Genomic DNA, 24,638 nt, shown 5'->3' on the forward strand with positions numbered 1-24,638 from the left:
CCCTTGTATGGCCGATTGGTTAAGCGTGGCACTATGGTTAGCTCGAGTTAGATTTCGCGGTGAATATATAATATATATATATATATATATGTAACTTGAACTTACTGCTACTCAGTTTTTATTAGTCTCGAAGGATGGCCGTCGGAGGTTAGCTTCAGTGATTTCCTGGTGGTTGGATGTCCTGTGGACCCACGTGACTTGAAGACACCAAAATGACTCGACCGTGTCGCGGATCACAATTAAAATCTAATCGCGGACCGGCAGAGTGTCTTACTTGTAAGCGGACTGGTAAGATCGCAAACCGACAGAGCTTCGCTCGAGCTTAAATTCTTTCTGACTGCTGCTCGCGAAGGGCCTCCTTTTATATTCGCGAGTTAGTAGTCCTGCGTGCAGGCCTCGCGTATGTTACTGGTAATGTAGGATTAGGATTAAGGGTATCGGTTGTGAAATGGAATACGGGGATATGTGTCTAAAATAACATTCGTCATCGACCAGTTGCCGGATGTTCGATAGTTCAGAGCCACATGTGTCACTTATTATTGACAACCGTCGTTTCGGTTTATAATCCTTAATCTATTTACTTCTTCTGTTCCTCAGGATAAAGTTCTTTTATTCGACATGTGGTTTGAATATTTAATTCGATGACTCCGTCCCGAGTGGATTACTAGTCCAAAAGGCGAGTGTTAATTGGCTCGTCACTATCGTAACTCCCTTGGTAGAAACAGATGGTCTACCGATAATAATCTTTATGGTGATGACGAAAATTCTAATCGAAGAAAAGAACTGTGAAGTCTGGACGTAACAGATTCGTATTCAGCAAGTAAAAATAATACATCAGAAATAACTATTTATACTCGTGAAAAAAGGATTGGATGGAATTGTTCGTCATCATCATCACCATCATCACATTTAGCGTTGAAACATATTGCAGAAAGAAACGAGACTCTTCCTTCCCGTACTATGCTACATCGATTTACGGACGTTTGACAACGTCTAAACCTAGTCGCAGTTGCGGCGGAACATCTCAAAAACGCACTATCGCAGTTAATATTTCCTATTGTAATGGTTTTTATAATTTTTTCTACTAATTATTTCTATAAACATATAACTACTTTTTATTAATTTTAAATTTTTATTAACAATCACTTGGTTAATTTTTATAATGATATCACGCGTTGATTATATTATTATACACTTTATTTGTCTCGTTAAGTTCACTGGTGAATCCGAAATCAACGTTTTGTGTCAAATCTGGTAAAAGTAAATAATTTACATGGAAGCTTATCTTATAAGGGGTATTTTAGGTCGCTGATAACAAATCTATTTTAAATGGTCACGTATGAGTAATTACCAGATGTAGCACTTTTTTTTATATATTCGTATGAATCAATACCAGTAGTGAACTGATTAAGGGGATATTGGAGTGACCAAATTATCACATTACAGTCGTATATATTATTCGTAATATATTTTGCAAATGATAAATATACACGATGTGTGGTGGGTTTATTTCTGCGCTAAGCTCTTCAGAAGGGTGCGATAATCATCGTTGCAACAACAGTTGGCAATCAAGCTGTGCTCCCTGCAGCTGTTGGCATGCAGGAATCGACAGTCTGCTAATTTACATTGATAAGGTAAATCATAAGGATCGGTACAGCAGCAGGCGTCGTGGAACAATTTCTCGCCACAATAAGGATAAATCGAACTATCGCATAGAGGACATCTGTAATGAAAGTATAAAATAAAAATATGCATTTTATATCCGAGAACAGTCATCTAGTCTTTTAGTACATAAACGATCACCATGGAGTTGATTTTTATACTCTAATTTATAAATTATTATTACTAATATATTGCATTATTATTGATTATTTTACAATTTATTAGTATTGAAATTATTTTGTATAAGTATAGATTTACTGATATATTTTCTAATAATGGAGTAAGAAAAAATAGATAAAGAAGGTATTGATTCTCGATCAATAAAGAAAACTACTGTCAGAGAGAAAGAAAGAAACTGAACTTTGTTTTTTTGCTGCTGTAAAAATTAGCTCATATAAAGCTCGTATAAAGCTATATATAATATTTAAACAATGTTTCAGACGATAAAGTGCTCGGCTCGAGCGCCGATGCTGGTAAACTAATTATTTTTCATGTGTTAGTGTTAGCAAAAAAATCGGAACCGGGTATATTTCGATAGTATACGTTTCAAGGAACATTTTAGTACCAACTAAAAACGGACGGACGGACGGACGGACGGACGGATGTTACAATATAAAGAATTCATATAATATCTATCAACAAAAAGGATATTGGGAAAATTTAACAAATGATTTTTCATGTGTTAGGGTTAGCAACAAAATCGGAAACGGGATATTTCGATAGTATACGTTCCAAGGAACATTTTGGTATCAAAAACTTGCGAGTAACAAATTATATATGATATACATACATATATATATGATATACATAAATATATTATATAGAGGAGAGACCGGGGCTAAGTGGGCACCCTTTTTTCAATTGCAACTTTTAATAACAAAATAAACAATTTTAGTCAAATGATTATTAGCATTTTATAGAGTGATTATAAGACTACAAGATGGCAATAAAAAATTTTGGTATTTGCAACTTCATTTCATCCATATACACAAAAAAATGATGTGATTCGGAAAATGAAATCTCAAAAATTACTTTTGACTATCGAAAACACGTTTGACTATTTAAACATAATAACACACGGTACCTAAACTAGAGATCCTCAAGTAAGAGATGCGCGAACTTCTAGCATTTGCAAGAACATAGCGACCTCCATTATGTATCATATGGTGTGATACTTGTATGTTTGTAAGTACAAATTTAGATAATAATGATTCAATATTATAATAAAATATTATTATACTATATAAGTTGTAAAATTGATGTGGTAATTGAAAATATTGTAACGGCATATTCCTAACCTATAATGTACATGACTTTATAACGCATAAGTAAACAATTATAGGTAATATCTAGAAAATAACAATGTCAGGCTGTTGTGTGCCAAATTGTAAAAATTCAGCGGCTAAGGGATTTCTTATGAAACATTTCCCAAGAAATTCAGACAAAAGGGCTCAATGGGTTCCTGATGGAAAAATTTCGCTGAAATTATTTTATGTTTTAGAACATTTTTCAGCAAAATTTCAGCATTTTAGAAAAATTTCAATTTAATTTCAGCAATTTTTAGTTGAAAAATTCATTTTCAGCAAAATTGTAGCAAAATTTCAGACAAATTTCAGTAAAAATTTCAGAGAAATTTCAGTAAAAATTTCGAAGAAATTTTAACAAAATTTCAGAGAAATTTCAGCGATTTTTTAATATGTTAGCTGAAAAATTCACTTTCAGTGAATGTTCGCCGCGTTTTATCTTATGTAAGTGGGAATAAAATACGGTTGCACCATTGGTTGCGCCATATTCTTGCAACATCGTCATCAACCAATCCCGTAGCGATTTCAATTCGCGCATCTCTTACTTGAGGATTTCTAACCTAAACTAATCAAACTTCGTTAAAGAAGACGCACGAGATGCTGTCTACAATATAAATTAGGAACTCATAAGATATATTTTTGCCACTCAAAATTCAAATGCCAGCTTAGCCCCTATCTCCCCTATATATATGTCTTTTGTATTTTTGTTGAAATAATTAAATATATTAATTTTTTACATAAATGATAAAACAGCATTGTTATCATAATTGTAATATTGTGCTCGTATACATATAATTTTCCTAGAATTTTTAACACCTACAGTGTTAAAATTTAATTTATTGTTATTAACTTTTAAATTTTCCAATATAATGTTTATCTATTTGTACGTTTCTTGTTTCATTATCAATAATTATTTAAAGTGTTGCATGAAACGTTACATGTAACTCATTTTTTGTTTTAACGCTTACTGAATGTTTTTTTAAAAACTCTTCTAATGTTTAAAAACAGTTAGTTCAAATTCATTTTAATAGTTCACTTTTTGAACTAGAAGATACGTTTCACTTTTCACAAGCTATTCTGACATCTTAAAAAACATTTCCGCTTTAGACATACATATAATATGCAGCAATTTAGATAACTTTGGCAATGAAACTTCTTAGCAAAACCTATACTTTATTTTAAATAAATATTGTCTGTTGAAAGTTTATAATACTATTTTTAATGTATCAATTTCCTCTTTGCAATAAGCAATGTTATCTACATAATTTTAGATTTGTTCTCTCATTTTTTTGTTACATTTCTTGTGACATGTAGAGAAAAAAAGATATTAACTATATTTAATAATTATTTAATGACAAAATATCTAATATTTTTAATATTGATTTTTAGTTAAATTGTATAACGCAAAATAAGTTGATCTTATAAGAATGAATATAAGAAATTTATAAACTTACCTTTGCAGTTTGTATCCGAGCGAAGGGAAAGGATAATTTCTTTGAAATTGCCGTACATTCTCTGGCGAAGGTGTTAATGGCACGTTCATCACATTTGTTGCCCCTGACACATGATTATCTACCAGTGTCTCGTGTTCATCTGAAAGTCGCTCATAAAGGGACTCTCATTAAACAATAATAAAAAAATATCTGAGAAAGAATTATTATTTATTAAAAAAATATATTACGCATGATATATATATATATATATATGTGATTATTAAATTCGTAATAATTCATCAAAAGTGACATAATTCCAAATATAACCAACAGTTTATACCTTGATCAACTAAAGTGATTAAATTTAAAATAAAACAATTTCTTCTTCAAAATTTCAATCACCAAAACCGTCTTAATTCTAAAGAAAAGTTCTCTATAGAAAATTCTCCTTTTTATTTACAAAAACGACACTCAAAATGTGTTATTGCATTGAAAAGTTAATATTTAATGTAACTATTTAAACAAAAATTATTTATTTTTATTTTATTTGTACATATATCAAGATACCATATGATATCACAAATAATATCATTACCTAATATAGCATTTTCCAAAATAATATGCACACAAAAAATATGCTCAATAATTTTACTATAAAAATTATTCAAACAAGTTGAAAATTCATATCAAGATGAAAAATTACTATCTATATACAATTTAAATACGATTTAATTAATTAATTTCTTCTTTATAACGTGTCAGAGAAGATATTATTTTCTTCGATATGCAATTAAATAATTATTGAGTAAATTAACTCACCCGATATACCAAATGCACAACAATGCAATAAAACGCCGAAAAGAATTAATAGTGACATTTTCTCATTAAAAAAAGAACGAACGAAATTAAAGTTTCCGCGCGCACTCGCTGCAGCTCTTGATGCGGCTGAGATTTTTCAGACAAATGAGATCGTTCACTGTTCGTGCTCTTCGATTTCTTTCGTAAACCCACGTAACTTTTAGCTGGGACTCGCCTTCCTCATAAAACGCGGTCGATGTACCCGTTACTCGTAACTGGTTGATGATCATCTTTCTCTTCTTATGTGTTGGTGAGTCGAAAATAGAAAAAAATGCAGACGATGTATGTACATGTTGATATTGGAAAATAATTATCTTCATGTATAATTGTGTCAGTTGTCACGATGCGTGTAATACGGTTATTTTAATTTTAAAAATTATAAGAATTTTTTAAACAAGAAACAAATAATTATTTCTTATCGAATGTTCTGCTTTATCAAATACACAAATAAATATATATGAGAATTTATATATTTTTTGCAATCATATTTTTTTAAAATTTACTATATTTATATTACTTGCTGCATTGTAATTGGACACATATATTATTATATATAGGGTATCCCATAACTCACCTGACAATGCTCGTAGGCAGGTAGAGCGGACTAAACTGAGTCGAAAAATCCTCTACTATTTTGTAATTTTCGCAATAGTTAACAAGATATTAATTATTAAAAATTGCCGAATATTGGTCTTTAATAATTTTTTTCTCAAATACTATCAATTTTACAAGAAAAACTGCAAGAGACAAAAATTGTTTATTTTCTTCTCATAGAACTCTAAGAATTTTTTCAGAATTTTTTATCAACTTTTTAAGTACTGCATTTTCTTATTTTTACTATCATGAAAATCCGGTATTAAAAAATTCTGAAAAAATTCTTAGAGTTCTATGAGAAGAAAATAAACAATTTTTGTCTCTTGCAGTTTTTTTTTTGTAAAATTGATAGTATTTGAGAAAAAAAATTATTAAAAACCAATATTCGCCAATTTTTAGTAATTAATATCTTGTTAACTATTGCGAAAATTACAAAATAGTAGAGGACTTTTCGACTCAGTTCAGTCCATTCTACCTGCTCACGAGCGTTGTCAGGTGAGTTATGGGACACCCTGTATATTATAAAATTTTATCATATGTATTTCCTATTAATTTAAAAAAAGGATTACATAATTTTATATTATATCATATAAAATTTAATATTGTATAATATAAAATCCTACTGTAACTTTTTACCTAAGAAAAAATAAAAAATTAGTTAATAATTTTAATAAAAAGTGATAATCTTTATAAAAGACCGATTTACGATGTTTTTCCAAATAATGCTGTTTAAATTTTGCTTTCAATTTAATTATTGTATGACGCTTAACATTACGAATGAAAAAAATTTGATGTCCAACTATATCTATGTCAATTTTAAACTAGAATTGGAACGTACGTATATTAAATTGAGAAATGTAGGTCGAAACGAGGCGGATTAGCTAGAAAATCCAGGCAATTATTTTGCATAAAATTATTATGCTTAAGCTCTTATCTTTATGATAACAATTCCATGGTAAACCAAGTGCATTTAATAGTAAGCATAAGCACAAATAGTAGAATACATTCAATTATACCGTTTATATTTACGCACATAAGAAATTTAAAATAATTTAAAGTTTGATAAAATTAAAAAGATTTTCCGAAAAGTTTTAATGTGAAAGAGCTGCTGATATTGCATTTTTTACAATTTTATAAAACATTGTTAATAAAATTTCGTAATCTTGTGTTAAATACATGCGACACATTTTTTCTTAAATATCTAATTTTCAAAAACATAAAGTATATAATATTTATTGAAATTTAATATATATTATATTAACTTGGAAGACCCTATTACTTGATTTGCAGAATTAAAAATTACTATTTTTACACTTCATTGTTGACATATCGAAAATTAATTTTGTAGGAATAATATTCAATGGAGTTTAAAGTATAAATATATCTCTTATATTTGTCGCGTACATAGTAAATGTTGTCGTAATAGCAATTAAGCCTCAGACAATAGATCGCGTGACTAACAATCTCGTACATCATATTACCACAAAACGTTCAACATTGCATTAAATCTCTCTTACTCGGCGATACAATGCAATATATTTTATGAGAGAGATTATATTTGTTATTTGTAACTTTTTGTACGGGTTCACAAATTTTTGTTTACAGAAACTATCAGTAATCTACATAATAATATTTTGTTTATAATTAAAACTCTGAAAATTTGCTCAAAATATATTTACACCTCATTTGTACATATACACAATTTATAGAGGAAGGTTGAGTGTGGTATCGGATAAGAATTGTTTAAAATTTTAGACGCATGTAACAGCTTTTGTTAAGCTATTGGGAAATCTACCCGCACATGAGAGTAGTCGGGACTCTCTATAACATTGAGAATAACGGCAGTGTTTATGACTTATTATGCATTTTATTATGTAATTGTTGTTTATGTCAGCATAGGGTTAACTGTATATACTAATCAGTCACATTATATAAATCGAATTTCGTTTTTAGTTTATCAATATAACATCTATTATTTTTTACAAAAATCTATTATTTTTTAAATTATAGTTGATGATATCGTTCTCGTTTTAAAACTCGTTTTATACATTGTTTCTTCGTTGTACATTATTTAGATAGTATCGGGTATTTTCTTGTTTTTGTTTGATAGTATCGGACATTTTCTTATTTTGTTGAGAGTTTCGAACAGTACATTACGAGATTAAAAGCTATTGAAACAAGACAGGAGATATCACTAAAAAAACTACTCATAGATAATTGCAAAACCTAAAAATATGTTTAAAAAAATTCATTTCCAAGGCAATACTACCTTTCAATTGGCAAAAACAAGAAAATGTTATGACATTTAGAAATATAAAAATATTGGCTACTTTCATTTTTAGAGAAATATGATTAAAAGTGTGTTTTTTATAAAAATAATGTTTCATGTACATTACACTTTTTTGCCATCCGAAAAAACGAAAAATCTAAAAAAGTGTTCAATACTGCTCGACCTTCCCGTATTATCACAATCAATATTTGTTCTATAAATAATATGTCTTAGAGAATTGTATTTAAAAACTAATATTATCCTTTTTTTCTCTTGTTTTCTAATTTCGTTTGCCTTACATACAAAGTGACCCATTTTAATCTATCACCCCAAATATTTCCGTTCCCTTATATTTTTTTGTAAAATACAAGGGAACGGAAATATTTGGGGTGATAGATGACGCAAGTTGTCCGACTGATGGCTAAAACCTCTTGAATATTGTTCATTGAAGATCATGTTCTGGATAACATTTGTCAAGATCAAGGCCATTGCAAGCTGTATCTCTTATTTTCATTTTTATACTAAAAATTCATTTTTACATAAAAATGAAAATAATAATAATGCTGATGCCGGCTGTACTATAACTTCCGAACCTTATAACTCGAAAAATACTTAATGAAAAAATATTTTATTATAGTATTTTGGAAAGCTCTCGAAGTAAGCTACAAGAATATGTAATGAAAAATAGTGGGTTTAGTTTAAGAAATTGAAGATGACCTTCTCTCATGTGACTTTTAAGCGATTATCCAAGGTTAAACCAATGATACCATTTTATGGGCTCCTTGAAACCATACAACTTTTGTTTGAAACATTTTCTTGTAAAATGCAAAGGAACGGAAATATTTAGGGTGATAAATTAAAATGGATCACCTTGTATATTCGCTTTTTAAATCTTATATTTATAGTCGAATTTTTATCAAATTGCGAAAAATCGCTCTTTGGGTCTCGGTAATAAAAACAATTTATTAAAATAATTAATAATATACAAAATTTTTGGTGCTGTGCGTTTTAGGCCAACAACAGATGTAACCTGAGGATCATCACAAATTTAATGATATTCATACTGGCCCACGATTTGGCGCCACTTGCCAGGTGTTTCCCTGCAAAAGAAATTCTTATTAATTTACTATTATAATGTATTATAATAATGCAAAAACTATATGATAATATGTATAAAATAATTTTCTAAAATATTAGTAATTGCATAGAACTATTCTGAATATCTTTGCAATAATGAATCCAATAAAGAAATTCATTTGTTTAAAATATGCATAAGATAGATAGAAGAATTTTACGATTAATACGTTCCATGCCGCATCAATTTTAGGTGATTTAACCGCTGTGTAGATCACAGATGATGATCTATATTTATTATATTTGTTACATAAAATGTATTTTATTAAAAATTCAAGAATTTTATTTTTATAAAAAACAGTTTGAACAAGAAGTCCAGCTCACCGTCCGAAAGTCTTAGATCATCGGTGACCCGGTGTCACAGAAAGTGTTAATGAAAATGTTTTTTTATATATATAATAACATAATTAACAATAAAAATAATTATATAATTGATCTTATAGAATATACATCGCTAGATCTCTCTTTCACAATACTATCGCCATTCAATTTAAAAGTCGACACCGCGTGCGATAATAAGTTCGTAATTCGAGCATAATTCACGGATCGGATGAGTTCAAAGTATATTCTTGCATTTGCATATCGATATCCTTGGGATTACACATGACATTGCTATGATATCGTATCACGAAGTTATACTAAAGCTAAAAATGATACTTTATAATACTCTGAGAAAATTGCACTTTGTATCATGAAATCAGCCGAGATAAGAAAATGCCTTTTTTATCGACATTATTATAAAGATTAATTAATAATAGAAATTCAACAGCCTATACCGGTCAAAGTTAGATCTTTTAATACTTTAAATAATTCAATGTGAATTATATATATACTACATATGTACTTGGATATATAACATATTTGTAGTCCTTCAAACTGCGCCTCGAATTGGTTTTCCGGACTTATAAACACAATTAAACTACTGGAATAATATCACGAATTAAATTAAATTGACAAGCAATTCTTAAATAATTTTGATGTACAATCAAGCATTATATTAGCAAGATGTTATTGTGCTGAAAAACTGTAAATAAATTTATTGCGAAAAATATTATCTCGGCCGGGAGTCGAACCCGGATCTCTTGTATTCCATACGTTCTAAGCCATTAGACCACCGAGGCTAAAAAGATCTAGCTTCAACCGGTATAGGCTGTTGAATTTCTATTATTAATTGTGTTTCTCACATTGTACGGTCTAAAAATAAGATTCTTATTGTTTATAAAGATTAATTATAGAATAATCTTTATTTTCTATAATCAGCCTCGCCTAATCGTTTAGATAAAATTTTAATCAACTCTCATGTGCGCGCATCAATAAAACGCTTGCCTTTAAACTCATTTCACAATATGCTATAAGTAGACAAGTATGTACGATTGATACCGTATAACTTCAATAATTGCATGATTCATGACAAGAAAGAGCGTAAAATACTGTTTACGTATGATAGACAAAACGCCTAAAAAGATTTTAGCGCTTACAGGTGGAGGCCAAGTACGAATGACAACAGCATTCCCGCAGTCTCGTATATTCCGCACAGTCTTCAGCGTGCACCTTGCATTCCTCTGGTCCCACGCGACAAGTGTGCTCGACGAAGGGAAACACTTCTGAAACAAACAGATAAATTACATTCTTATGTCAAGTAGTTTTCTTTTAACGTGTATTTTTTTTACTTTGATATTTCGAAATTTGCCAACTTCAAGCAAAATAATGGCCAATATATTCAATTTTTATTAAATAATAAGATTGAAAGACCGCTAATGTTAAACATAATGCTTTAAATTAAGAAGCGCCATAACGGTCAGAACGTTAAGATGTTGAACTATTGTAAATTCATTTAAATGAATTGATTTCAGAAATGATAATTGCGTGCCGATATGGTTGTCGGACTTTCAACGCAATCAAATCTGAAAATATTAATAATCCCCCCAAATTTCCCAACTTAAAAACTGTAATAAACTTATTGCGAAAAATAATGCCTCGGCCGGGAGTCGAACCCGGATCTCTTGCATTCCGTGCGAGCGTTCTAAGCTTTTAGACTACCTTAGCATTATTCTTCGCAATAATTGATATCAATTTTTATTGTTCAGTATGAGATCGAATGTAACTCTATCTATTACTTTTCCTTTATAATTAAATATCACCTATATTTTTGCTAGTCTCATTAGCCACGTTGTATTTTCTAAATGGCCATGTGCCCATTATTTTTTGATCCAGTTAATAACAGGAGTTATTGTAAATAATAGATTAATAGTACTTGAGTAAGTAGTGCAATTGCAATAGGAAATTACGACGTCACGAAGGCATTGTGTCGTTAAGGCGTAGCAAACATAATTTTACGCACACCTCGGAGGGGCTTAAACGCAAACCTCCATTAAATGTAAGTGTTGCGATAATTAACCGGTTTCGTGGGACGATAATTAATTTACCTAACAATATCGGAGGCTTCCGGTACGTTATCAATTCCGGAAAGAATGATATGAATGACTCGAGATAAATGCTTCGACACAAATGCTTAATCGATCGCAAGCGATTAGAAACGAGCGCAAAACGCACGAGTGATTCACAGGTGGATCGAGAGGTGATTCGAGTTTTAGGTATTCCATGTGCGTAACTGCTGCGTGCAACGATGCAACTTCGTACACCTACAGAATCTTCACGCAGGTCATGCAATGTGTTGTGACAACGAATTCAACGTCTTAAACGAACGAAAATACAAATAATTCACAAATAATTTAGAAAAACCTTTAATTTTACGATAGTATTTCTATATTCTTTTTTCTTTAAAATTGACATTAATCGAACCTCTTGACAGTTTTTAAAAAATTTTAAGCATAAAAATTTACTTTCTTCATACATATATTTATGTCAATATATAATTGAAAAATTTGTAATCAGAAAACTTTATAAAAAAATGAAATGTGTTTGAAATGTCTTTTTCAATTATTTTAAATTCGTTAAGCTTGCTAACGAGATAGAAATAAGTTTATAATTTGATTTAATTATCGATGTTCATTTCTTCTAAGAAGTGTACAAGAATGTACAAGCTTGCAAATATGTTAATATTGCTGTTTAATGTTTGCGTTGAAATTAAGTTAAGTTCATCCGATATTTCATGAATGGCGTATTATACCGTGCTAATTAGAAATTCGAGTAAAGGTAGTGCAGGTCGATGGACGATAGTCCTGCGAGAAGTTCGGGAAGCGTGCGGAATGCTCAAGTGACTTTCGATGACTCGCGCGAGTGAATCACTCGTTAGATCTTACACACGCACGTGGAAGACAAGGATAACTCATTACGACGAGGAATGATTTCCTGAACAGGTGACTGCCCTTCCGTTCAAAAAAAGGGAATTAAACTCTTCTCGGCATATAAAGAACTTATGGTTCTTAAATTTATAAATCATACAGCGATTAAATTATTCAAGTTAACGATTAAATTTAAAATAATTTAAATCGCGATTTACAACAGTTATAATAATTTAAACTTGGAAATTGGTAGTTATGTAATTTTAGCGTCCTTTTTCTTGCAATCTTAATCTCTCTATAATTTATTTTTAGATGCAAACGATGTCAAGTTTTGTTAACAAATACACTTTATTGAATTTTATTATTATAGTTAATTGAAAAATAATATAAAAAGATAGATTTTTCTTTAACGAAGCATAAAAATATTGGGTTAGACTAAATTTAAGCAATATGACTTATTCCTTTATAAACACATAAATCTATCAATTTTAGTGTTATATGAAACTATGCATGACATTCGTGATATCAAAGATTTAATTATAACAAAAATTAAACTTATAACAAAGATTAAAATTTATTTATTTATTTATTATACTCTTCCAATTTAATATTACTTTTATGTCATTACATCTTTTACATTTGAGCAACGTAAATAATTTTTATAAACTTCCGAAATTTTCTGGAGGTACCTCTAAGGATACCACGAGGAATTCCGTGACATACGTAAGCGTTTTGTCAATCCTACGGTTATTCAAAGTATTAACATGCAATTCGAGTTGTAACAGCACGTAGTGCATCGACTAAAAATAATTGTGATTACGTCGCACGACTCGCGTTGGCATTGTGCAAATCGTGAAATTGCGCTCACTATCATTGCCGTTGCTCTAAATTTCCGTGAAGCGCGGTTACACAAGCGCTCGCTCGCCACGGCCGATTGTTCACGCACGAATTCGTCGGCCGGGAACTGTGGTTTTTCATACGACTTCATCACTGCATGAATAAACGAAGGACGAGAGCGGAAAACACAACTTCCGTCGTCGAGAAGGTTAAGCCGATTTCGATCGGCTTGTTGTTACCGTCGAGATAAATCACGTGTTGCTTCGTTAGCCCATCGTAAAACGAGTTACGGGCGCTCGCGCGTAACTTTATCTATAGTATTATTAATTGTATTATTAAAATCTACACGGAGAAAAATATAAAGTAATATGCGCTAGAATTCTAATAAATTTTATGGAATTGGCAAGTCCATGTAAGAGAGGACAGGTGTCCACTTACGTAAAATTTACTTTACTTTTCTAGTAAATGAACAGTCGTCGTATAGCCATATTATAGAATACTTTTTACATTTCATAAAGTAAATTTTATTTTCAGGCAAGCAAAGTTTGTCATAAGTTCCACAAAAATAGTCAGAATAGTTTTCTTAGACTTGTAAGACTATTCATTTTTTTCCGTGCACCTGTTCGAATACCTACTGTTGAAGCTGCCATCGCAACAACAATGATCATTGATAACGCTGCCATTCTTGCAGTAAGTCATCTCGGAGTAGGTGCAAGGCTTGCATCCTGGAATGGGTCCTGCAAATAATAAACGCGATTAGCATAATTAAAAGAGAAAGAAAGGGAGAGAGAGAGAGAAAAAGAAAAAAGGGGTGGAAAGGAGGGAGGAAAGCAGAGGTTAAATAAGAGGAAAGAGTTCGAGCTAAAGAAAAATCGGCAATTAAAAAAAACCGTCGTATTATTAAATAATATCTACAATCTTCATCACTGAACGAGTAAAATGACACGTGCGAGACGCCATATTTCTCAAACATAAGAATAAAACTGAACGTACGACTACTTATTAATTAAGGATTATATTTTATTAACCTCGATGCCGGCGACTGTGATTAAAATACATGACAATCGCGTCGAATCCGCATTTATGATTCACGTTAATTAGCGTCTCGAGGCTCCTTACGTAATCTTTTATAAAATTGTGTCGCGGACATAGCGAATTATCTGCTTGCGACGTGATGATAGCGATGTATCGTCATATCGACATCGATCGCAAATATGTATATTGTATATTGTATAAGTTTCGCCTTCGCAGATCGGAGCCTCGTTAGACCGTGCTAAATTCATAATCGCAGTAAACGATCGCGTATTCTTTGTACTTATAATATTTGATGAGAAACTTTAATTGAATCATATGAGAACTGCGCACACAATAATCGAGAATTTCTAATTGCCATTAACAACATTATATGATAATTATCAATTTTCTTTTTTTATCACTTCAATAACAATTGAAAGTTTAAATCGTTCACACGTAACAAGCAACAGGTGTATGGCAGTCTTTACAAGGTTTCTCCGAGTCACGACTGAAGGATTGAATTACAGAAATTAGGACTGCACGACCGACAATTCCTAATTCACGCGAATAATATTAAGGGGTAATCATCGACTTCCTCGGTCATTAGAATTATTGTAATGTCACGTGCTCAGTTGGCCACATTGTTACGGTATTATCATCAGGTGTCTTGATGTGATGTGGACGTACATATACAACAGAGCATTCGTATACTGTACAATATACCGAAAAAAACGTGAAAAAACCTAAATTTAATGGCAAACAGTAGAAATCAGGAAAAAAAATTGAATTTTCATGCATTAACAATAGAAATTGTACTTTTAACTTCTCACATTTATTATTAATTACCACACTTTAATTTAGTAGTAATTAATGATGATTTTAATCATAAATACATAACGTATACGTAATCTTCTGTATTATCGAATCATTACCTTACGTAGTATAACAATTTAAAAGGACTTGATGAGTTAGCATAAAATTTATCGTTTTTAAGTGTTTTAAGGTGTGGATAAAAATTTATTTTGTAAAATTAATTCAAAAACAAATTATTACTAAACACAATTTGTTACTACACATTAAAAATAAATTATAATTTTTTTTATAGGACGTAGAAAAGCACGTGCAAATCATATGTAAAGCTAAATTTATTAAACAAAATTTTGTAAAATAAAAGAACGAGTATTGCTACGATTTAAATACAAAAATAGCGCGTTCTGTTCTTCCCGAATATTTTTCACATACCTCTCTTGTCCATGCCGACTAGGGTGTGATTGGCAGAACAAAAATTTTGAAACGTCAATCGTGCGACGCTGGTTAGATGGATCAAAGCAGCTATTCTTGGAGGTAAGATAAATACATTTCTGTGTACCGTAAGGAAGCTTTATAGACTGGTCGTAGGAGTCAGGCAAGAGCGTTAATGCGACGCTTTTAGCAACTGGACTAGATTGGAAAAAAGGTTGCACCAAGAATGCTGTTAAGATGTATCAGGATATATCATAACATTTGGAACTTGAGTAAAAAATAGATTCTTCGACAAATTCGCTTTCTTCAATTTATCCTTGACAAGGATATCAAGACGTACCAATAGTTTCTTTTTATAAACAATGAAGTAGACAGATAGCTTTTTATTATATTGGAATTGAATAAAAATAAATAGAAATTAATTTTCTTAATTTTATTTTAAGATATAACAAAATTATTATTTGAAATTAATTCTCGAAGTATTAGTATTTGAACTTAGAAAGTTACTCGAGAAAAGAAATTTATTCAAATCTTACCGAAAAAAATGAAAATTATTAAAAGTATAAGATCACTATAAAATTTCTAATCTCTTATATGTTAAGAAATATTCTGTGTTCATATATAAATCTTAATTTATCCATATGTAAGAAATTGTTTATTTTCTTAAACGGTAAACACTTCTAAAATAATCTCTTAATGTGCGTGGGAATATTATATTCTTATATATGTATAATCCATAATAGAATAATATTGAGCAAAATTCTAAGAGAATTTAATTCTGCTTAATTTTATAGTTTTACGCTCGTAACGTTTCTGACAAAAAATAATTCTTACCAGGATATATCTCCAGTTTCTTCGCTTCAACGAGCGCGTCCTTGCGAAGGACTTCGTGTTCAAGAATATATTCATCGTCAGAATGATGGTTCACGACTGTAATTGCCTTGAAATTGCCGAGGGTTAGAAAGAGTATCAGGATACTAATCGCACCGATGTTGATCATGCTAGCGTCGCCAGATTTCTCATCTTTGATGAGAATCGTTTTCTTCTCAATCACAATAAACGACTTCTGCTTCAATTTTTCCTCGTTGATGAAATAATTTCTGTCGAATTTAGAAATAATAAAGTTTAATTTTCTTTTCTAGATTATTAATAAAAATACAAAATGAAATTTAGTTTAGTTTATAGATTGCTTCGTCATGGAAAAATTATTTGCTTTCGGATTCTTAATTAATTACAATATAATTTTTCCAAACAGTTCAAGTCAAATGTTTCTTAATAAAAATTCACAAAATATTTGCTATTAATAGCAATCGTTAAATACATATAAATGTTTATATTAACAATAACAATATCTGAGAGATGTATCTACGACGCGTCGAAGTCGATCTTGAATGGAACAATACAAAGGCTGCAAGATCAACTACGACTCTGAACTCAATATGCGTCTCTCTTATTGTCCGGAATTTCAGTAGGACATACAATGAACTGTCGCAACCGGAAGTGTACAGAAGATACGGCATGAAAGTACACATAGCGACGCCGTCACGTGCGATAAGAAATATATATAATTTTCGTTCACACGCTTAAATTTTATTTTGTTAATTAAAATTTTTTTTTAATTTGTATTATATTCCAATTTTAGTTTTAAGAGTTAAATTTTCTTTGCTCGACCGTCATCGTGTCATATTTGAAAGTGAAAGCATAAGCTCTACTTGATCATGTCGAGCGATTGTTTCACGTCAACTGCATAAATGAACGTTACATATGTTGCTAGTATGGGGAATCGATATTGTTTTAATATTCAAGAATTCATGCGAAAAGGCATTGGCGTGGCGGGCGCGGCAGCAACACGAAGATGCCTTTGATATCGATCGTCTCGATTCGCCATGTTCTGAGAGAGGGGGATGATTCATCCCCCGTTATTCACGATTTAATTCGGCGCACCCGGAGTTTTCCTCCCTCCAACGACGCGACAAGCTGGTTGAATTCGTTCTTGTGAAATTGACCGCAAAACAAATAGTTCCAACCTAAGAACACAAGCAAGGAAATTCTGAATGATACTACACACAACGATTAAAACCCATTTCGTCAAATTTAATCACCCAAACAAAACGATTTCACTACCGCAAAAGTGTAGCCGTTGCTTGTGTTGTGAATTTGATTTCTCAGAAATTACTTTTTTTAGCATTAGGTTTTCAATAGAAAATATACAGAAATGTTGATTTTTTTACATTTTTTATTAACAATTCTTTTTTTCTCTTTCTAACATATTGTATTGCAGTCTATATATTATTAATATAACTTTAATCTAATATAAAAATTGTACAGCTATAATAAGTATTGTTTAGCTGTAATAGTAACTTGTATAGCTGTAAAACTTATGTGTATGAAATAAATTAAATATGAATTAAACATCTTGCAAATATTTGTTGTTTAGTCGTTTATAAAATATAATAAAAAGCATTCAATTTCAATCAAGAAAAACCCGATTAACTCATTCGCTATACTTTTGTTACTTCTGCTCTCCAAGCATAAACCGGTTCTTAGATGTAAATATTATGTTCTAATAGAACTTTATTAATTGGTATTAATATAATCAGCTAACGCGAATTTCATATCTAATATTAATATGAATTTATTAAAATTTTGTACTTCTCGCGATCTTTATCTTTAGCCAAAAGTAAAAAATTTTTTAACTTGTTTTCGATTTTAGTACAAGGTCCACTGCACCACCTTTTAATTTTGCGTCTACTTTAATCTTGCAAAAGGATTTTTTATTCCGTTCAGTCAATTCGAAGATTTTTATACGACTGTAATGTGATAATTTGATCACTCGATCCAACATCCCCTTAATGGGTTAATAGAATGGTGTACTAACTTCACAATCTAAATTTATCTATGAAGTTAGTATAATATTCTACTAAATTTAAAAAATAATGACAATTTCAGTCTTTTCATAGTTCCTTATAAAAATAAAAAAGAGTTCCGCATTTGTTACTAAAAAACCGAAATTAAAAAAGTAGCAGTCGGAACTCTGTCTCAAAATAATTGTAGAGCATAGAATTTTGCTAAAACTAATAAAAAATGTCAATTTATCGAAATTGCGATAAATTAACTGCATGATACTTTTTTTTCAAGTGCCGTGATGTCTTGTACATCTAAAATCTATTAATCGTTGGAATTTTGTTTTCAAATTACTGCGATATATCAAATATTAAATAGTTCGTATATCTTAAGGATCTCGGTAAATGCGCAGTACAGCGTAAAGAGGCGATAATGCTAGAATTCTGCTCGAGTTGCACGCGTCATGAGTCACAAGTCTGATGACAGCCGGTCATTAATTAGAACCAATTAAGGGCGGCCATCGCGAAACGTGGATGTCTTGCCCTCTCAAACAAGAAGGTGACATCCCGGCGTCTCTTCCTGCCTGATGTTATCGTTTACGAGCGCAAGCCGCCTTCATTCCGTTATACGTAAAACGAAGCGCCGGCAAGTACTTAAAACAGCGTGAAAAGATAATTAAGAGCATTTGACGAATGACAGGATATGCCTTTGTTCACTTTAGGCAATTACCGACGTGGCACTGAACGCGTTCTTTTTCAAAGGACATTTCCACAGGAAGACAAGAAGCGATAAATTTTGAGGCGTTTCGATATTTTTGAGATTAGAAAAAATAATCAGACACTCCTCATGTGTCCGCTAGAATTTGTAAAGTAAAAGATCGTAAGGATGTTTGTGCAATAAATTGCTCTCAACATTCTGTTTTAATGAAAGAGTTGTTGATTTTAATGAAACATGTATTAATTAAAAATAGACTACACAAATATAGTTGTTTAAAATAAAAATAATAATAACATAATCCCAAATAATCTGAAAATGCTTAAAATATTGGTATAAATTCTACAACGCTCGGCTTTGAACTGTTTCACTCCGATTTCTACCTGCGTTTCCAATCCGATTTTTACCTGCGCACGGCTTCGAAAAATATTGCATAACTTTCTAAATATTTAGAATTTTGAAAATGATTTTAGAGACATATTCTCTACACGTTAAACTTTCAACAAATGCAAAAAATTTTTTCAAATTTTTACTGTTCCAATTTTTAACTTCCCTTAATACCTCTCTAAAAATAATATCTTGAAATTAATTGTATTAAAATGTAATATTCTTTGCTTCCAAATGTTTGAATTAAAAATTAACTAAAAGATTTACAGTAAAATGTTTTAAAATAATCAAAACTCTTGTTATTATTTTTATTAAATTTTATAGTTAGTAAGAGAATGTTGGTGATATCGAATAGCAACTGATATCAGATAAGAATTGTTTAAAATTTTAGACACGTTTTAGTAGATTTGTCAAGCCACTGGCAAGTTCATTTGCACGTGAGAGCCTAGACCGGAACCTTTGTATATTGAAAATAGAGGCAATATTGTTTATGAATTATTGAACATTTTGTTGTGTAGCTGTTATTTTATGTCCGCACGGAGTAATTCCAGTCACATCATAAATACATAAAGCTTCTATTATTCTCTTTAAATTGTGTGTTTAAAATCTTTTTTGTTTTAAAGCTGCTCGTTTCATATGTTGTTTTACCATTGCGTGCCATTCGGGGTTACCGAACAATGGAGTGGCGGACAATACTGGACAGTCTAAGTAGTCAACGAGATTTAGTTTCTGACAGTTGTGTTTTGTTCTCGGTAAATATGGGGAACATATGTATGAGTCAAATGAGAAAAAGGGAGTATGATATTAGTTGTCGAAAAATAAGGAAACGATAACATCAGAAGCAAATCAGTGATATTCTGTTTCGAAAAGTACATTAGGATATAAATTAACTCCCAATCAACTCCTAATCGATAATTTTCTAAGTGTTCACAACTGTCTGCTGCAGGCATTATTCGGAAATAAAACGTCTAACTGAACAATTATAATTGTTCGCCGCGGTTAGAGGATTATTATAATTGTTAGATATAATTATAATTGTCTGTGCTCAAAATATACTCACCTTAGATTCTTTATAGATTTAAATTAATACACTAATCAAGATATTGATGTAATTTTTTCTCTATACAATGAAAATGTGAAAAGTGAAAAGTATTTTTATGTATTGTATATATTATACATACGCATACAAAAGTTTTCACGTTTTCGCTTTAGCGAAAAAATTAACCCCTTATAGAAGCGATAATCATTAAACACTTGAGGGGATCCTAAAATCGTCTGTATTACCATTTAAATCATGATTTTTGTATAACAATTACTTTTTTCTTTTTTACAGATTCGAAAATCCTTTTCCAGGATTAAAGTATGCTCATTAATACGTGTCTGTGAGGTAGAGTTTATTCCGAGAACGACAAAAAATTTTTCTTAAGATTTGAATTTCAAAGTTTTTTGTCGTTCTCAGCATAAACTCTACCTCACAGATACGTATTAATGCGTATATTTTAATCCTGAAAAAGGATTTTCGCAAATTTGTAAAACAAGAAAAAAGTAATTGTACATAAATACAGTTATACAAAAATTATGATTTAGCCGGTATTACAGACGAGGAATTTAGAAATCGATTCAATATTGGGCTGTAAAGAATCTAAATTCTAAAAAAATACTCCAGTCGCGCAGACAATAATCTTTCAATAGTTACAAAGCTATTTTTTTTTATTAAATTTACAATTACAATCAATATTTTAAGTTTTTATCATTTTAATTTTTATCGTGTATATTACATTTCATTTTCATCTCCTTCAAGAAAAGAAAATTTCATAAAAACCTATCGATACTATCCCCTGACTTAATTTATTGTCGTCTCTTCTTTATAATTTGTTTACTTAATATAAAATGATAAATTTAATTTAGAATCACATGATTCGAATTCCTATCGTATACAATACATCAAAACAACGTCATCAAATATTATCGCTTTATTTTTCTGCGAACTTACATATCTACAATTTGATAAAATTATCTGTCTTACAAACATGTACAATTTGCGGTTAAAGAAACTTATAAATTCTTAAACTTCATAAATTCTTACCAGCATTTCACTGTATGGTTTCCGGTAATAAAAATTCCTACTGTCTTGAGTTTCTTTAAAGCATCACTTTTCGAATGGGTTTCGAAAAATCTTCACGAGTCAATTAATTATTTCCAATATCATTAAAACATAATAAGGAGTTCATTCAAAGTTACAGTATAGATTTATTTAGTTCGCGAGCGTCTTACGCTTTTATTACCGAAATAAAGTTTGAATAGATACAATAATATTCGGAAAAATATATGTGTAATTGATTGGTGTTGCGGATTAGAGTAAATGCATATGGCAAGTGCGGATCGGCGATTAAAATCCACAGTGAACAACAACGGCGGAAAATTGCAACGGACGGACAGGCAACCGTCGAAGGCTGCGGACCGCGTAGAACTGAGGATTGAGGGCTGAAAAGAGTATCAACGTACCAAGCCGCTCTACCACCTTCGGTGGTGCCGCCTTTGTTATGTACTCGGCCTGAAGCCGGTGTTTAACATATGTTGTGGAAAACACATCAGAAGTATAACAGAATCGCATGTGGGGAAAATCAACTTCCCGATATACGTATACTTAAGAAAGAAAAATAAGAGTCTGAGAAACGTTTACTTCAAATGAAATAAATTGCCCCATTCTTAACTCTTGATAATATTTAAAATAAAATTCTTTTTCTTTAATGAGAAACTATATGTAATATGACTTACGATTATTAAAAATTTTTGTATGTATTCTTGTTTTGCTTAAGATTAATAGGTCCTTCATTTCTTTTTCTTTAAACGTTAAATATATTAATCTTTAAAGGTGAATCACTAACATAGAGATCTTTATGATGAAAGTAAATTAAATGTACAATTGACAGTACAATTTTGTTTAGTTTTGTATAAAAATTAATTCAAGAATCTAATATTTCTGAAAATTATATGCGCTAAAGTATAACAAATAATAAAAATAAGATTTATGTGAACCTCCGAGAGTATTGGTATAAATTATACCAAATTATACATACACAACGTGATAAATACAATTTATAACCAAATAAGATGTACTTACCAAACAAAGTTCTTCTTCTTAGTATCCCCAAAATAATTTTTTAACTCACAAATTTTCAAATAAAGCTCAACTACTTCAATAAACTGTTTATATCAAAAATTGATTTAACATTGAAAATGCGTAGTTCCATCCATAATTCATATAGTCTAACCAAGATAAAGAAACTAACTAATTCAAGAGAAAGATACGTTATTCAATTGACGACCAAGAATTCTTTCAAACAAAGTTAAAGTAAATATAAACATTTCGACTCTGGATTAGGAGCCCTCTTCAATGCGGAAGTCAATAAACTACAATGAAAGCGTAAGAAAAAACCGGATACAAATATTCTTCTTCTTTTGTTTATAGACTACGTAGGTAGATAAAAAAGAAAGGAAAAGGGGGTGTATCAAAAATTTATATCAAAATGATAAATAAGATTAAACATTTTGTTAAGATAAACATCTTCGACGTTATCCCACTCGAAATCATGAGAATATTTTAAATAATGTTCTGTAATGATGGTAATGACAGATGTTTGTATCATGTTTCTTTTGATGTAATTCATGTGCTTATCAATGAAGAGGACTCAAATCCAAAGTTGAAACGTTTGCGTTTACTTAAACTTCATTTGGTAAGTACATCCCAATTGATTACAAATTTTATCTATTGCGTTTATAAATATATAATTTACGCACTAACATCCGCAGAAACTCACATAAGCGTTTTACTTGTATTAAATTTATTCTTGGAGAGCCACTAATATTAATAGTTTATTTTATTTTAACTAAAATATAACTTAACTCAATCTCTTCTCGTATTTTGCTAATGACCACTGATCGGTGGCTTTCTTTTTGTACGTACTGTTCTTTATTTAAAGATATATATTTGTTGATATGAATGGAACATTATGAATACTAAGAGGTCTTCAGAAATTGTAAATAAAGTGCATATAACTTTTTAAAGTATTTTATTGTATTCTTCTCTATATAAATTCTTGAAGAATTATAAATAAAAAAAGATAAATATTTTTAAAAATACTTTAAAAATTCTCCCTGTTTATTTATAGTTTTCTATACTTAAGTTCTTTATGAATTAATGTATCTAATCTGTTCCGAAATAAATTCAAAAAGAATTAAAAATATACACAACTACATTTGTATGCATATTTGTATATGTTATCTTATTTAGTAAAAATAATATTTAATTTGTATAAAAATCAAAATATGGTTTATTCTTATACCAAATTAAGAAATAGAAAAAGATTAGAAAAATAATACTTTTGAATTTAAAAAAGCGCTCACAATTGGTTACGTAAGAATGAAATTTTAGGACTCTCAAAAAAACTTTTAAAACAGAAGTAATAATAAATTAGAAGTAAAACAGAAGTAATAATAAATTAGGAATTAAAAAGAATGTTTTTTTTTCCGACTCTGACTATCTGGATTTGCACCGAGAAAGAGAGAGGAAGAAAAATAAAGAAAAACAGAGCACGTACGGTGTTACCAAAATAGCATTTCTCGTTACATGTACGTGCGAAATAATGTAAACGAGAAAGCCGCTGGCGTTCTGTTGCAAATTCAACATTGCAAATAAAAGTTTAACGACGATGTTTTTTTTAATTATGAGTACTTTGTTTTGGGTTTTTAAAATAAAATACCAAAAACAAGGTAGAGCGGGAACAAAAGTAATATTTTAAATTTAAAGTTTTATAACAATTAAAATATAATAGCTACATTAAAAACAATCTGTATCTTTAGATGTAGAACTATTATTTAACTACGTCAAATAATATGTTTATACTTTTGCTAAAGAAAAAATATATTTTGTGCACACATTAAAACTTACTTGATGTATTAAGAAAAAGTAATTTACACGTACATATACCTATCATCAGAGTTTCATAAATATTAATGATGTACCCAACTATTGTTGTCCCTATTCAGATAGAAGATCTTAACTATATTACAGTGTTACGTCGCAGTCGAAGGTTTTCTC

General features: G+C 30.3%; 2 protein-coding genes across 2 annotated transcripts; both read right to left on the reverse strand.

Annotated features, from left to right (window-relative positions):
• Positions 1 to 1,210: 1,210 nt before the first annotated feature.
• On the reverse strand, positions 1,211 to 5,352 carry LOC108728431 (uncharacterized). Its single transcript, XM_018456984.1, has 3 exons — positions 5,219 to 5,352; positions 4,421 to 4,559; positions 1,211 to 1,723 (listed from the first exon to the last, which is right to left on the reverse strand). Exons 1-3 carry the CDS (start codon positions 5,274 to 5,276, stop codon positions 1,507 to 1,509), a joined length of 414 nt encoding a protein of 137 aa, XP_018312486.1. The 5' UTR covers positions 5,277 to 5,352; the 3' UTR covers positions 1,211 to 1,506.
• Positions 5,353 to 9,062: 3,710 nt separating this feature from the next.
• On the reverse strand, positions 9,063 to 21,996 carry LOC108728430 (uncharacterized). The gene is made up of 5 exons (XM_018456983.1): positions 21,624 to 21,996; positions 16,427 to 16,692; positions 13,972 to 14,073; positions 10,733 to 10,858; positions 9,063 to 9,220 (listed from the first exon to the last, which is right to left on the reverse strand). Exons 2-5 carry the CDS (start codon positions 16,590 to 16,592, stop codon positions 9,129 to 9,131), a joined length of 486 nt encoding a protein of 161 aa, XP_018312485.1. The 5' UTR covers positions 16,593 to 16,692; positions 21,624 to 21,996; the 3' UTR covers positions 9,063 to 9,128.
• Positions 21,997 to 24,638: the final 2,642 nt, after the last annotated feature.

The sequence above is a fragment of the Mycetomoellerius zeteki genome, unplaced genomic scaffold (assembly GCF_001594055.1).
Source record: "Mycetomoellerius zeteki isolate Tzet28-1 unplaced genomic scaffold, Tzet1.0 scaffold615, whole genome shotgun sequence".
Classification (NCBI taxonomy): Eukaryota; Metazoa; Arthropoda; class Insecta; order Hymenoptera; family Formicidae; genus Mycetomoellerius; species Mycetomoellerius zeteki.